The sequence below is a fragment of the Colletotrichum godetiae genome (assembly GCF_030913485.1).
Source record: "Colletotrichum godetiae strain CBS 193.32 chromosome Unknown BDP55scaffold_45, whole genome shotgun sequence".
In the NCBI taxonomy this organism is placed as follows: Eukaryota; Fungi; Ascomycota; class Sordariomycetes; order Glomerellales; family Glomerellaceae; genus Colletotrichum; species Colletotrichum godetiae.
Genome location: NW_026851293.1, coordinates 39,728 through 54,724, shown reverse-complemented (window position 1 = coordinate 54,724; position 14,997 = coordinate 39,728). Strand labels below are relative to the sequence as shown.

The 14,997-nt window shown below is 50.8% G+C and overlaps 4 protein-coding genes across 4 annotated transcripts; 3 read left to right on the top strand and 1 right to left on the bottom strand.

The window, feature by feature from the left end:
• Positions 1–1,554: 1,554 nt before the first annotated feature.
• Positions 1,555–2,631, bottom strand: BDP55DRAFT_732081 (uncharacterized protein; the record flags this gene model as incomplete). The annotated part of the gene is made up of 2 exons (XM_060579896.1): positions 1,555–2,084; positions 2,184–2,631. The coding sequence occupies 2 exons, from the start codon at positions 2,629–2,631 to the stop codon at positions 1,555–1,557; spliced, it is 978 nt and encodes a 325-aa protein (XP_060425582.1).
• Positions 2,632–3,518: 887 nt separating this feature from the next.
• BDP55DRAFT_287588 (uncharacterized protein) lies at positions 3,519–4,617 on the top strand. The gene is made up of 2 exons (XM_060566529.1): positions 3,519–3,829; positions 3,883–4,617. Exon 2 carries the CDS (start codon positions 3,918–3,920, stop codon positions 4,545–4,547), a length of 630 nt encoding a protein of 209 aa, XP_060425581.1. The 5' UTR covers positions 3,519–3,829; positions 3,883–3,917; the 3' UTR covers positions 4,548–4,617.
• Positions 4,618–7,329: 2,712 nt separating this feature from the next.
• BDP55DRAFT_752477 (carboxylesterase) lies at positions 7,330–9,002 on the top strand (the record flags this gene model as incomplete). The annotated part of the gene is made up of 3 exons (XM_060580666.1): positions 7,330–8,385; positions 8,441–8,574; positions 8,642–9,002. The coding sequence occupies 3 exons, from the start codon at positions 7,330–7,332 to the stop codon at positions 9,000–9,002; spliced, it is 1,551 nt and encodes a 516-aa protein (XP_060425580.1).
• A 1,750-nt stretch (positions 9,003–10,752) lies between these two features.
• On the top strand, positions 10,753–12,028 carry BDP55DRAFT_718749 (uncharacterized protein; the record flags this gene model as incomplete). The annotated part of the gene is made up of 5 exons (XM_060578416.1): positions 10,753–10,832; positions 10,903–10,986; positions 11,056–11,154; positions 11,229–11,312; positions 11,377–12,028. The coding sequence occupies 5 exons, from the start codon at positions 10,753–10,755 to the stop codon at positions 12,026–12,028; spliced, it is 999 nt and encodes a 332-aa protein (XP_060425579.1).
• Between the last annotated feature and the right edge of the window lie 2,969 nt (positions 12,029–14,997).

The window sequence follows — 14,997 nt, the reverse complement described above, 5'->3', positions numbered from 1 at the left end:
TACTTGACTTCGAATGTGTCTTTATCTTGTTTTAGATGTCCATCGGTTCTACTACCCTACAAGAATAATGGCAACGGTAAATGTTGACTTCGTGAATTATCTGCTACAGCTTGGTTGGATCTGTTAGAGAATCAATATCTCTGCTGAAATAGTCGAGGCGAGAACCAGTATCACAGTACCTAACGGCGTACGCCAGTTCATGTCAGCGTAGATCACTCGAAGCCATGGACTCACTCGTATCATTGCAACCCGTTCATTCGTTCGCCGAGAAGTAATATTGGTTGACGTTCCTACTTGATGTTCTTAGGCATCAAGAATTCGAACAATGATTGAGTGCCCAATTAGGGGTTGCGGCAGATCACAGCACATCATGGCAGGAAGTCCCCTGAACACAGTGTTACAAAACTCGGTAAGCCCTGTCTATTCTCCTCGAAAGATCAAGAGTTGTCTAAATTCAGATAACGTGATTCGTCGATCGAAGCAATGTTGGGATCCTGGATACCCGAGCAAGGAATCGACATCAGAAACCTGTTCTTCGTCAACAACTGGCCTGATTTCTTTTCCTTCGCCGTTCCCGACGACACGGCACTTTTCCTGTTGCTCTGCACTACTCGTGTACTCGCCCAGACGTTTCCCCATTCCCAGTTGTCGTTGCTGAGAGTTCGCGCCCGCTCAGCCGTCTGAGCACCACCCCAGGGGACTATGAAGCAGACCACATACAGGGGCCCTGAGATTCCCGAGCCGAGATGGAATTCTGCCAGCTTGATTGTTCTATGATACGAATGCTTTCAAGCAACTCATAATAGGACGGGCCAAGGAAGCCTTGGATCACTACTTCCCCTCAATCAATCCTTCTTCTCGATGCGGGCGGCAGTGGTACGGTGGAATTTGGGAACTATTGTCTCGAGATCGCCATTATGAGATCATTGCTTGCTTTATTTCGCGCTTTGCAGCAATCTCCACACAATTCACGGTGTGTCATACTGTCCACAGAACATGATACATTCAGTGGCTGCAGTGAATCACCGCGGACGCTGAATGGGATGACTGAGTTGTAGTCTCCAAGACTGTGGACAGTCACACACTCGATAGAGAACAAATAAATTTACCAGCCTGAGAAGATGATCCCCATAGTAGGTGATGTCTGTAGACAGTGTGTTGCAGCCAGCTGTGTAAAACAGATGGACTCCAACATCTTCGTGTATTTTGGACCAGGCCTCAGCGGTCCACTTTCGTGGGGCTCACCCAACGCCTTGACTTGCTGATCATCTCCGTTTACTTGTTATGTACATAATCAGTCATCCAGTCAAGCCGAGGATACGACGCTTTGAGCCATAGTATCTCCCGGTGTTGATTCGTCATCTCGCTCACCAAAGTGAGGCTTGCTTCGGAGCACAAGTCAGTGCTTCGGGCCCATAGGTTGTCATGCCTCATGACATTTGAGGGTTGTGACGTGCGTAAAGATGCTCGACATTATCATTACATGTATCCAATAGTAGATGGATGCTTTTGTGATGCTTTGTCCACCCAGGAAACCAGAATTCGCACCTTACACTACACACCCTCTGGGAATTGCTTGTCAAACATGACTCCGACGAACACCATGAGAACCGCAGCATATGCAAGAGTGGATGCGAAGACTTGGTCCAGCTGATCAACACAGCCAACAATGAGGAACCCAAAAGCAAATGTGAACGCCGTAGCAACTCCGAGGTTGAGATACAAGTCTCGCTGCAGTACTAGCAGCCACATAGGACCGACAAGGAAAGCCCCTCCAACCACTGCGCCCATGATCTTCCACCAGAAATTGCGACGGAGCACTGCCTTGGCCGATGCGTTCCTCGTTCCGCCAAGAGGCTCTGGGTTCTCTTCATTGCCCCAAGGACCAGTGGGCAGAGCATGAAGCTTCATGGACTCGTACGTCATGCGCGGCGGATCGGCGAAGTTTCTAGCACCTACTCCGTTCTTCAGCATCACCTGGTCGAGAACGTAGCTGTCTTGGTATCGTTCACTCGACGCGATGAAGAAATCGAATGCCTGTTGGGAGACTTTCGTCATGTACTCATAGTCTTGTACAGCTTGGGCTTTTGGTTGTTAGCTGGAAGCCTCATGTGCTGCATGTATCCCTGACCTGATAGAAACTGGATGCGGGGAGGACGGAGCGCTCTTCTGAAATCACTTACTGTATTCCCTTAGCAGGCCTGCTAAGAGTCTTCCATCCTTTTCAATCGCTTCGGCTTCCGTTTTACCACCTCGGACTTGCATCTTAACTGCCTTGTCCACAAGGCCAACTTGCAGAGCTCGGAGGTGCATGCGCTGCATCTCTGCAATATTGACACGATACCCCCAGTCACCCATTTGCAACTTATTAAGCAAACGGTAAATTGTATGCAGGATGGGCGGTTTCCTAGACACCAGCCTTATGAAGTTCTTGGCGTGGAGCTTGGTAGCAATTTTCCACGCAAATTCGCTATTTGACTCGGTCTTGTCTATGTCGTCTCTGGTCGACTGGGAAGCATCCATTTCGAATGGGCTATCGGGCATCTTCTCAGAAAGCCGATGTGTTGCATGCGCTGCTTTTAGAATGGTATTGATCGCACTCTGGACCTTTTTGGCTTCTTCATCCTCCATGACTGGGGCGTCGCTCTTGACTGATGATCGCTGCATCATCACTCAACTCTGGAGGAGCGTTGCCAGACCGCAGTGTTGTTTGGGCAAGCAATACTCCTGGCAAATGAAGGTCAAGAGAGTGTATAATCCCTCCAAGTTTGATAGTTGTCCCGCAGATAGAGTTAAGCTTACGGAATTTTGGCGTGGATGAACAAGTTGAACCGGATGCTCCAGACGACTGCGCTAGCCCACCCGACGTTTAGAAAGAGTGCTTTGTTTGGGTACTTTATCATTGCCACAAGTTCTGTCCTGTTGAAAGAATGTCTAATGGCTCGAAGATTTTTCGTGTTTCAAGAACACGTCGTTCGGAATGCACGCGTGTTTTGGCTCTTCGTAGGTAGAGGTGTCCATAGGATCTTCGTGATGGCAATGGGGTTGGTGCAGCGCCCCAAAACGCCACGGCGTAGACCAACTGCCGTAGTGCTACAACCCGTCTCTTGCTATCCAAAAAAATGCGTGTCTCAGGTGATTCGAGATCGGGGTAAATAGACTCCATACACTGCAAAGTCGGTAAACGCCACCTCAAGCTGGCAATCGATCCACTGGGAGACTTTTAACCGCAGATTTTGCATTCCGCTGGTTGATATGCAGTGGTTTCGGTGCAATGAAGTATTATGCCGTGTCTCAATTATAGATGCAAAACGTCCTCCGGGCGACAGCCAATTCTAACACAGACAGACTTTTGTGTTGATGAGTATTAGTTAGAACTCGGTGGAAAGCGACTTGGTAGAATGAAGGGAGTATCCCGTGCCTCTGATAGGCACGTGGCTGCAAAGGCTAACAGAGACCAGCAACGACGGTTCCAATCTTCCAACGCAAGGATCGCCGACTATCAAGGTAAGCTCAATATTAGTGTTATGTTTTGTTTTGCCACGTTCCTAAACGCTCAGCCGTAGCTGATGTGTGTGTCGCTTCACATGCAGTCTCTTGCTGGGATGGCTACATGTGAAGTACTTCACATGGACAAATACTCGTACTTCAGGGATCCGGTGCAGTCTCCCACGGGCTTCTCTAGTTTTATCAGGACACCATATCTACCTTTTCGAAGAACCAGACGCCAATGACCAATGGTTCCCAAGAGGCGTTATGCTGCATGCATACTTTATCAATCTTTAAGCTCGACCGGAAATTATCCCAGAACGCAGTCGACTTGACCACAGTAAGTTGATATTGACAACTCCCAGTGACAGGATATATAATGAATAACAAGAGCTTTCAGAAGCTATCTTCCCACAGACTAAAGGACAATGGGGCTCGAATCAAGACGGTCGCCGGTAAACTTGGTATTCGAAAGCCATGGTTCTCCTGGCAAAGGCGGGAAATTCCTCCTTGCCTACGACTCAGAAAGGCACTGCGAATCTCAAGTCAGGTTTCTGGCCAGTCACAAGGGCGTCACAGCAAAGACTGCGGAAACATTGATGGATGATCGGACGGTCTGGCAGATTACCGTTGACGGCCTCAATGTACAAGCAATTGAATCAGCAAACTCTGATGACGGATCATCGGTATATCGTCTTACTGTTCCCAGCTCGAATGCAGCGCTCCGGGCAATTCAGTGCTTGGGACTTCCAGACACTCATATGGAATGTAGCGAAGACTCGGTCCGATGGTTGATAATCGTTAAGTCCACCTTTACGCAAGCTGAATTGGACAAACTGGCGTTCACGGATGTCGAGCGGGCCCAGATGTCAATGGCCATAGGAGCTATACCCAGGATATCGAAGCCTGCGCCCAAACCAACCCCGCGTATAAATGAGGAGGATGACGTAGCTCTACCTCAAGCACCCGTCTCTGGGCCAGCTGTGCCTGTAGGAGAATCTGGCAAGCCAAAGAAAACTGGGAGAGCCAGAGCTTTTATGAAACGTTTTGGCTTGTAATCCGAGTAGAAAATGATAATCTAGGCACCCTTTTCTCTCATCTAATAGCACTATGCCCCTTCTCATACTGCTATATCAATGTTCTAATAACCATGTTGCCAAAACCTTCCAACCCACCCGAGCTTGTAGAGGCTTAGCTGTACCTGTGCCACCCAAAGCATGCTTCAGGCCATGGACGGATCAAATGGAGGCACCTATTACCTATAGACTTTCGGCTCTTCGGGGTATCACGGTTGGGGTAGGGAATGGCGGAGGAAGCCTTGAAAGACACCTCGCTCCTTGTTGTCACGAATAGCGAATTCCTCGTTACTATTGTTTCTGCTGAGACGGACCATGGAATGGGCGAATGATCGACTAAGCTTAAATCATGACCTCGCAGCATCATATTGGAGTCGGAAGGCTACTCATCGTGTCGATGACATGTCACCATCATCGCGAATCGCGATTGGGCACATGGAAGGTACTCGTCGGCAGACTAGAGGGCTTATCTCGGGTCGAGATACAAAGCAGCACACAACCTGCGACCAAAACGAAAGTAACGTAAGGATCATAATGAGAGCGGAATCGTTTGGAATACAAAGCCGAAATGGACCTCCCGTCTATAGCCAGCCTTGGGATATTGGGTTCAAAACATGCCGTAGTCATGTAGGAGCTTTGAAGGAACAATATTGAGTCATTACCAACAATCGCAACATCGGTTACGTTGAGTTCCCCATGGGGGCTACCTCTGCATCGACTGCGCCCGAGTAGTGCCGAATTATCCGATTCTACTTAGGCACTGGAGCGGGTCGTCAGACTCCTCACTCTAGCTTGACTTGGACATAAGTATGTTGAAGGATCATCGCTTATTGGTAGCTGCATACGGATATTCGCTTTCTAGGCTTCTTTTTAAGGAAGCGCACAAATCATGATCATCAATCCTGTCTCCCTAACTTATACAAGTAGTTGTCAGACTGCGCCGTATGCGGGGATGTTGACAAGGGCGACTAAGTAGGTACGTGTGGCATTGAGATCCTTCGTCGGTTGTCGCTCGAAGTCTATCATGGCTCGTATGTAGGTGATCTTGGTACTTTTAGAAGTCTAAGAAGGATTCAATCGCATAGCCGCGAGGATGTTTGATCCTCGAGAGGCAAAGAAACGGAATACTATTCGCGGAAATTCAAGAGAGAACGAGTTGAACATGATGGTTGGCGCGCCTGGATTGCATTGACGTCGAAGGAAGGAAATGTCTGGTGGCTGCCAAATGAGGAGTACGAAGCGACTGATATGGTCAAGCAGAGCACAGTTGAGACTGTTACAGAAAAGTATAAAAGCTTCTCTAATTCCACGCTTCAACTGCTTCTATTTCTCGTATCTAACAAGCAAGTCGAGCATCTAATCCTCACAGTCATCTCGTCCAACCAGACTCCAACCAGTGAGTATAAAGCCTCAACTTTCAAGTTCCTACTATCTCCAAAGTACTACAAGACTCACGATTCCAACACAGACTTTGATCATTCGATCTATTCAACCAGTCTCAACCACAATGAGGTTCACGGCATTCGTCCTTACGGCTCTGGCAGCTGCTTTCGTATCGGCCAGCCCGATCGCCGAAACCGAAGCTCCGGCATTGACCTTCAGAGGTGAACAGTTGGAAGCTCGCGCCTACTGGTGCACCGCTTGCAAGAATGGAAAGCAAACCTGCTGCACCGCCACCCAGTGCAGCTCTGGATATCCGTGCTAAGTGATGAGCTTGGAGCAAGCTTAGCCAAACCAGTATCGGATGTCAAAAAAGCAAAAACTCTGTGGGCCGTTATTTGGCATTGCGAGTGGGCATAACTATGGCGGTCTACAAATGGCAGTCTATATCGAGCAAGCAATAGCTGAAATGACTTGGTACTGAGATGAAATAGCACTCATGGGCCTCAATGCTGAGCAATTATCATATACCTACTCTACAGCCTACCAGTCTTTCATCGGGCTGACTTCATACTGCAACATTGTGGCCGATAGTCGACAAGTTGTACTTTCTACCCTTTGTTTTGGTTATGTCCAATCTTTCGGCCCTGGCCAACTCACATCTTCGGCGCTCCTGCATATATGCCTCGTTGTAGCTTTCCTGTTCAATTACTTGTAGCACAATGTGACTCTTAGTGAAGCTCTGAAACTAGATCTAGTCTACCACTCTCTTGAAAATTGGGCGAAGACCCAGTAATGGATGAGGACCTAACGAGGTTATCAACTCATCCGAGTTCCGCTGACAGGTTGCTGACGAGTTGCGGACAACGTTTGCAGTGGATTTAATACAATTCCCAATCCCCGTTTCCTCCGATTATCGAGCGGATCTCCAGGGGATTAAGAGTTGTTTGGCAGCATCCGATTGCTGATCGACAGGCCCAGGTGGAGGGCAAAGCAGGGGTTTGACTCGCAAACCCATAACAGAGACACTTAATCCCTCCATTTCACCAATGACGCCCGTCTCTCGACTGGAGAACTGCCGATGTCAACGTTGAAGAGTGTGGGGTGCTGTCCACCAATTTCCGATGAAAGGCGAACCGTGCAACGTCTTGTTTCCTGTTCGGGCAGCACAGAGTCACGATGTTGGTGGAGCATCGGTCCATTGATGGATGCCATTCAGGAGTCGGAACTGCTAGGATGTCGAAAAATTGCGAAGAAGCCCCCCGAGTTCCGGAGGACTTCCGTGATATAATTCTAGAGTCTCTCCTGATGTTGAAGGGATGGTTGCCAAGCCACTTCCCTCAACTTCAGTCAGTCGCTTCAGTTACAGAGAGTCGCCTTCGTCATGATGTGCAACGCAAAGTTCGTGGCCACCTTTGCCAGCCTCCTCGCCTCAGCGAGCGCAGGTCCCAGCGTGCAACTCGAGAGCGGCCTCACGGTTCAGGGCCGGATCGCCCCCGATGCCTCCAACGTCGCCGAATTCCTTGGCATCCCCTATGCCGCACCGCCTCTTGACGATTTGCGCTGGGAACCCCCTCAGCCCTACGTCGCTCCCCAGTCAAACTCTCCTTTCGCCAATGGAACCGTTCTCAACGCCACGACACTGCCGCCTTCGTGTTGGCAGTACATCTCGATCCACCCGGCCATCCAGCGCGTGGATGTGCCCGAGTTCATGATTGGCGATGCTGGTATGGACGAGGACTGCCTCACGGCTAGCGTTTGGGCCCCTGCCGGCGCCGTTCCCGCCACCGGCGAGCAGCAAGCTTTCGGAGAAGGACTCCCAGTCATCATCTGGTTCTATGGTGGTGGCTTCGAGACAGGCGGCACCGATGTACCCTACCAGATGCCCCAGAACTGGATTCAGCGTTCTCAGTCGCACATCTTTGTCACCTTCAACTACCGCATGAAGCTTTTTGGTTTCCCTAACTCGGCCGCCCTCAGGGAGCAAAACCTCGGACTCATGGATCAGCGCTTCGCCGTTGAGTGGATCCGGGATAACATCGCACAGTTTGGCGGTGACCCGGAGCGCATGACTATCTGGGGCCACTCGGCCGGTTCCATCGCCGTCGACTACTACAGCTTCGCGTACGCCGAGGACCCCATTGTCCGAGGCCTCATCATGGACTCTGGCACGGCGCACTTGGACCAGCTGATGAACCACGACGAGACCCACTCCAACTTCACGTTCGTCGCGCAGCAGCTTGGTTGCGGCAACTCGACGACCGCCGAGGCTGAGTTGGCATGCATGCGCAAGATTCCTGCAGAGAAGCTTGAGAACTTTGTAGCTACTTACAAGGATTCCGAGGTCACGCCTACCATTGGTTTCTCTCCTCAAGTTGACAACAAGATTGTCTTTGCCAACTACACCGAGAAGGCTGCGCTTGGCGAGCTTTCCGACCTTGTAAGTTCATGTTAGGATGAGGTTAAAGCGTGAGTGATTTGCTGACAACTCGCAGCCCGCGATCATTGGTTTCAATGCCGCAGAAGGCCTGTTCCTCGCTCCTTACGATGCCGAGAACGGCCCCGACCCGGCCGTCGCTGACGCGTTGTCCTACCAGTTCTTCTGGTGCCCTGCTACCAAAACTACCAAGTGAGCATTCCAATCCATGTGACTATGTGCCCACCGCAAAGACTCCTATTCTAATTGACGAAATAAGTGAGCGTCTGGCTGCCGAAAGAACCACCTACCGCTACTACTACTCTGCCGTGTTCAACAACACCTCGCCACGCTCATGGATGGGTGCTTACCACGGCAGCGAGCTACCCATGATTTTTGGCACGCATGCCGACTTCCGTGGCAACTCAACCACCTTTGAGTACGCGCTCAGCCACGTCATGATGGATGCGTACGCCGCTTTTGTCAAGGACTCGACTGCAGGTCTGGATGCTATCGGATGGCCTGTTTACACGGCTGAGGAACGTCTGGTTCGTAGCTACGGCCAGAACAACAATGTCACCGTTGGCAAGCGCACTCTGTCTGACATTGAGACCGAGTGTGCGACCTTGGGGCTTTTGTAGATGAATTGGCTTCTCTGATAGCTACCTTAGTCTGTCTTACTTCTTGTCAATAAATTGAGAATCATGATTCATGAGATTCGTATACCTGACATGCATTATTGGGTGAATATGTGCACAGTCCGTGAGGCCGAATTTGCTCTTCTGCCCCAATTCTCTTCCAAGCGACCAATGAGTCTTATGTACATGTAGGTTGTTTGTACATGTATTTTTCGTCAAGAATCCTGTCGATATCTGCCCTCGACCGCTGGTACCGAAACTCGTTTCAAGTTTTGCTACTCAACTAGGAAACAGAGTCTAGTTGGCCAGAATTGCAGCCCGGACCGAAATTTTAAGTATAGAGTTGCAGAGATGAAATTTCCCCTGTGGTCTGGTAGTTTCCAGCTTGCCAGGAATGCGAAACACCAATGAAGTCTAGAGCTCGAGGCTCGTCCAAAGGCTGGAAAACATTTTGACTCTTTGTCGCTTCTTGAGGCATCTGGGCAAGATACATTCACCCAGACCTTGTTCCCACATTTGCCCTTTCATTCTAGATTTTCTGTCAAATCTTTCTACATTCTTGTCCAAGACCTCTTACAAGGAAGTGCAGAAGTTTAGCGTACCTAAAGTAATTAAGTAGGTATCTCAATGATGATAACGCCCAGCTTGCCAACGCTGGGTTTCGGAAAGAAGTCGAAAAGTCAACAACGAATGGAAATCAAAAAGCCTAAGCAACCTGCACCACGGTATTCATCACATCCCACACACATATCGTTCCCTCTTCAATCTGTGAATAGATCTCATTATGTTTGGTAGTATATACCATATACAGATGTGAACCCAAACATCCTGATCTCCTTGGCCATTCGTCTAAAGAAATTGGTATGGCATTGAATCATTCTCGCCTTTCGTCCTGTTACAATGCTTTCGTCTCAACTAGCCGTCCCAACTCCAAGAATGATCGCAACGTTGGATAGCTCCCGCCGTCTTAACAGTTCACTTATGAGATTGGATAAGGCAGCTCCAAGTATTCGACTTCTCTTGCATGACCTTCATTGCCCTCGTTTTCTCCGGGTACTGCGGCTTGAATAACCCCCGTCATTTGCGTCTACTGGGGCTCTCCTGGCCCCAGCTGTCCCATTCAACTGCGGCTTTGAAGGCATTGTGATTCCTGAGGACGGCTCATCATGCTTAGTCGACACACCATGATCATGTGCCATTACGATTAATCGTCGAGGGCTTTTCTTTTGTTTACCTTACTCTTTCTCGTCGCGTCCCTCGCCTTCCGGAAACCTCTTCGTTTCCTCAGTCGCGATCTTCGTTGCTACTGTCTACTCAATTTGACACCGACTGTTCCATCGCGCAAGTACCATCATCGAGATATATCATCGTAAGTCTCTCACTCTCCATCTACTGAATTACTGGAGACGCATAGCATATTGAGAAGCATTACTTACCGCGGGAATTCATAGCAGTTTCGATCGCTTTTTCATATCCATCAGAGCCCGTCACGTTTGCATTTCGCACGTCGCCAAACAGTTCCCTATTGTCACCCAATTCTTCAGTCACCCAGCTCTTCGGCTATCCAATTCTTCAGTCGTCCAGCTCTTCAGTCATCCAGTTCTTCGGTCAATATATCTCCACTCGTCCTTCAGTCGCACGGCCTTCATTATCCCCTCGCATACCTGAGTACCGTGAGTACACATTCTGCCCTAGACCTCTAATCTTGTGTCTCGACCTTGCGATACTAATCTTCTGCGTACTCAGTCACATCATGGACCACCGAGACATCCACGAGCAGCAGCAGCAGTCTAGCGACACCAATCTGAACCACATGACCAACGCTCCGACCCCGTAAGTATCCATCCCTGAACTCCAACATGTCCTCTCAATTTTTTGCCGTACTGATGAGGCCAAAACCCAGCAACAACTTGAGCGCCCATGATGATCATAGCCATCACGGCCAGCAGACTCATGGTTCTCAGCAGCCTCAGCACGGCATCATCTCGTAAGCATCCATCACTGAACTCCAATACCTCCTCTCAATTTCTGCGGTGCTAATAATGTCGAGAAACAGCAACACGATGAACGCCCATGGCAACCATGGTCAGTACGGCCAGCTTGGCCAGGACCACCATCGTGTGCCCGACCTTAACTCTTTCCCCGTCATGGCCCCGTAAGCCCCCATACCTCCACTCTTACATACGTTACCCTCTGATGTTCTACGATACTGATGAGATGATGGCCCAGTACTCTCTCAGGCAATTCGTTGTACAATAACCTGCCCATGCAGCTCCTCGGAGGTCTCCCCGTGCCCGCCCAGTTCCCTATCCAGTAAGCAATCCCCCATTTACCTCGAAAGTCTTCTCTCAAACTCTGCGATGCTAACCAAAAGCAGGCCCGTCAATGATCCCAGCGCCCAGCTGCAGCAGAACGTTCCAACTCAGGCCCACGGCCAGGCCCTTGGCCAGAGTCTTCAGCAGTATGTGCCCAATGCTGTCGTGGTGGCAGGCTTTTCCAACAACCTCCTGAACGCCATCGTGGCCAGTCAAGCCCCTACTGTCCCCCAGCCAAGCATCAGCGGACTCTCGGCCCCTCGTGCGTGCTCGAAATGCCGCAAGAACGGCAATGTGGCATGGAATACTCGTTGGCGGAACCCCGACGCAGAGGTGCTCGTCAGAAAGACGTTCGCCACTTGCAACCATTGCAAGTGGTCACCTAACCTGGCGAACGAGACAGCTCTGGAATGGGTCCGCAACAATGCGCCTTGGCTCGAGGATGACGTGAACGCATTCTGCTCCTGCTATTGGGGTGTTCCGGGTAACCACCCGCACCCCATGTGCATCGTCCGCACTCGCGTGAGTGCCGCCGCCGCCGCCGCTGCGCCCGCGCCTATTCCTGCCGTGCTTGCTCCCGCTGCGCCCGCTGCGCCTGCTTCCGCCGCGCCTGCTGGTCCCGTGGCCCCTGTTGCCCCCATGGGCCCTGCCACCGATGCTGATGCCGACGATGGTGATCTGCAGTTGTTCGTGGGACAGGACGAGTACAACTAAGGTAGTTTAGAAGTTGGGCGCCGCCCAGGACGAGAGAGAACTGCCGCGCTACTTGGCCGCGCTTTAGGCTGTAGATTAGAGAGCAAATCAAATATCGAAGCTCCAGAACGACGTTTCGATTAGTTTCTTTGGGGTTCAGTGACTCACATACTACAATGAATTTCTTTCATGATTTGGGGAGATCCTATTCCTGATTCACGTATTCGTAAGAGAATCCGTTGCGGCTAGTGGGAATCGAGGCTCGGCTGCTGGCAGTAGAGCATACTCCCGGCCCTATGGCTTATTACCTCGATGGGCCCTGCGGCTGCTGGCAGTAGAGCATACTCCCGGCCCTATGGCTTATTACCTCGATGGGCCCTGCGGCTGCTGATGCCGACAATGGTGACCCGGAGTTGTTCGTGGGAGAGAACGAGTATAACTAGGTTAGACGTTGGGCGCCGCCCAGGACCCGAGACAAAGTTTGGAGGCGGTGGGAACAACAGTGCGACATGGCTGCGCTTTGGGCCACGAGGCAAGTATAAAAAAAGTAGAGCGAATAGGGAGTATAATAGCAGATACCAATGTTCCAGGACAACGCTTTGTCTGGTTCCTCAGGCTGTGGTTGGTTGTGGCTATTTTGTTATACGTCGACAAGTTCTGTAAAGGAAGACGGCGGCGTAACATGGCTAGAAGAAGTCTCCATGTCCCTGGATATAACATCATCGGCAGGTATGGTTCAGTGGTTCACACGGCACAAAGTTTCTCTTTGACGTTTCGGGGGTATCCTATTCCTGATGTACGTATTCTTCAGAGAATCCGTTGCTGCCAATGGAAGTCAGGGCTCAGAGACATCTTACTTGTAGATTATGCTCCTGATCCCATGGATCTAATTGTAATCCTAGTAATCTACATGTAATATTGGCCGATGACCAGGGCGTCTGTTGACCCTGCCACTGGGGAGACGTGGATGACCACGCTCTTCACTCGATGTGTTTCCCGCGCCGCCGTGCGAGCACTGCGGGTCCTGCTCCCGGCCTCATGACTCTACTTGCCCCCGTGTTTCCTACCTCTGGTTTATATGGCCCCTTTTACTACCATGGCACCCACCTATGTTGCCAAAATAAACGATGAAGACCCTGAGTTACAGTTCTCGTAAACGGTAGAGCTTGATTTGCTGTACAACTGTAGGTTTTCTTCAGATAAGAACACGTTCGGGAATTCATTATCCCTCAACGCCTTGCTGGATTGCTAGTTGATTTAGTAGTTCGCAAATCACGACGTGTTTGTTTCATACTTTGGGAGTATCATATTCCTACCGCAGGTATTTATACGATATATGACAATCCGTTACAGGTCGTGGAACAAATAGCTCGGCCGAGGCAGGCCGAGGAGAGAAACCAGAAATGAGACCAGAAATGGGGAAGACAGGCCAGAAATTGGGGAAGACAGGGAATTGATTCGCGCGGAACTCCACAGCCGCAATTGCAGGTCGTGACTGGCTGAGGCCCTTGGGGGCGACGGCAAGAGAGAGGCTTGCAGCCGAAAGTCAAGGGGCATTCCCTGTCGACCTGGCAGATGCCTGCATGAAGATGGTGTCTATTTTCTGGGGGAATCGGATGGTGGGAGTGTCAGTCCCTCCAAATGGACGTGACCGCGTCTTTTGGTGTAGCCAACGAACCTCGAAATGGGCTTTTACATCGGGGATTAGGCCCACGACCGTAGTCTACTCGGCGCCAGGTGTCAGCATCAACCAAGCTTCTTGCAGCTCTCAGCCATCGTCCATCATGCCTTCTCGAGCCGTGTCCAGTCCAGGTGATGCGCCAGGACAGGGAAGAAGAACCAGAAGCCAGCAGGCTCTCAGCGGACAACGAACAGGCAAGGGGCATGGTGTAGTCAGAGTCAGCTGTTCGACGCAGGCCTAGCGGACGTTGTTGGTCGTTGATTGTTCTCCTGAGGTTGCAATGGCTGTCGTCGGGTGCTACCGGGCCAGGGTACGCACCAAGCTCCGGGATTTTTTGATTACCTTACCTAAGCCCGTCACGGAGATGAGGGATACGTACCTAGACATTCAAACGTTGCTCTGCACCTCGAATTTTTATTCTCTTCGTGATTGATTCTACTCTGCTCTTCTGATTTAACAAGACACAATTATTGAAGTAGGCACTACCGTTAAGATCATCATCTTGAGGCACACAATAGCTGCAAAGCATCTTCTTCAACGAAGCCACAAATGAAAACGAAATGGTCGTATTGCAGATGAAGGGCACAAACTTGGAGAAACCCAACAGTAAAAAGGTGCGGGCTGGGCCTGGATGGGGAAGTGCTTCAGCGCATCCCTCCGCTAAGACGATGGCCATTAAGGCCCAGACGATTGCCCTACAGCGAACTCCAGCAACTCCTCAGCGGCCCCGGGCATCCAGTGCGGCCCATCACGCCACTAAATCCCCAGACTTACCCCACATTTCCTTCCTCATCGGATCCACCCTCTCCACTTTGCCCTCGCTAAGGTTGCGCTAGGCCTCGCCAAAAGCAACCCTAATCCTCTTCTGGGCGCGCTAGGCCCATTGTCTCTTCCGATCCCCCAGGATATCCGCCGCCATCCCCAACCGTCAATTTCGAGCTGGCGAGAAGTTCCACCAATTGTGCTCCTCCAAGCCTCGGACGACATTTCCCTTCTAGCCTCTTGAAGTCAAGTTTGTCTCTTACGCTTCCTCTTTGCTTGATGCCTCGAACTCAGACTGACCCAGAAGCCCCAGATTCGACGGTCCGTCGTCCCTACTGCGCCGCCATCCTGCCTCCCATCCTGACTTTCGTCTACCCACGCAGTAGTCACCATGGTCACCAACAGTCACGAGTACCCACCGTCTCCAGACTTCCCCTTCCTCCAAAGGTTTGGCACCACATTAGCACAATCGACCGTGGTTCATCAGTAATCTGCCTCTCCCCGCCTCCGGTTGGCTTCCCTTGGCTTTTGCCGCCGGGGTCTTGGA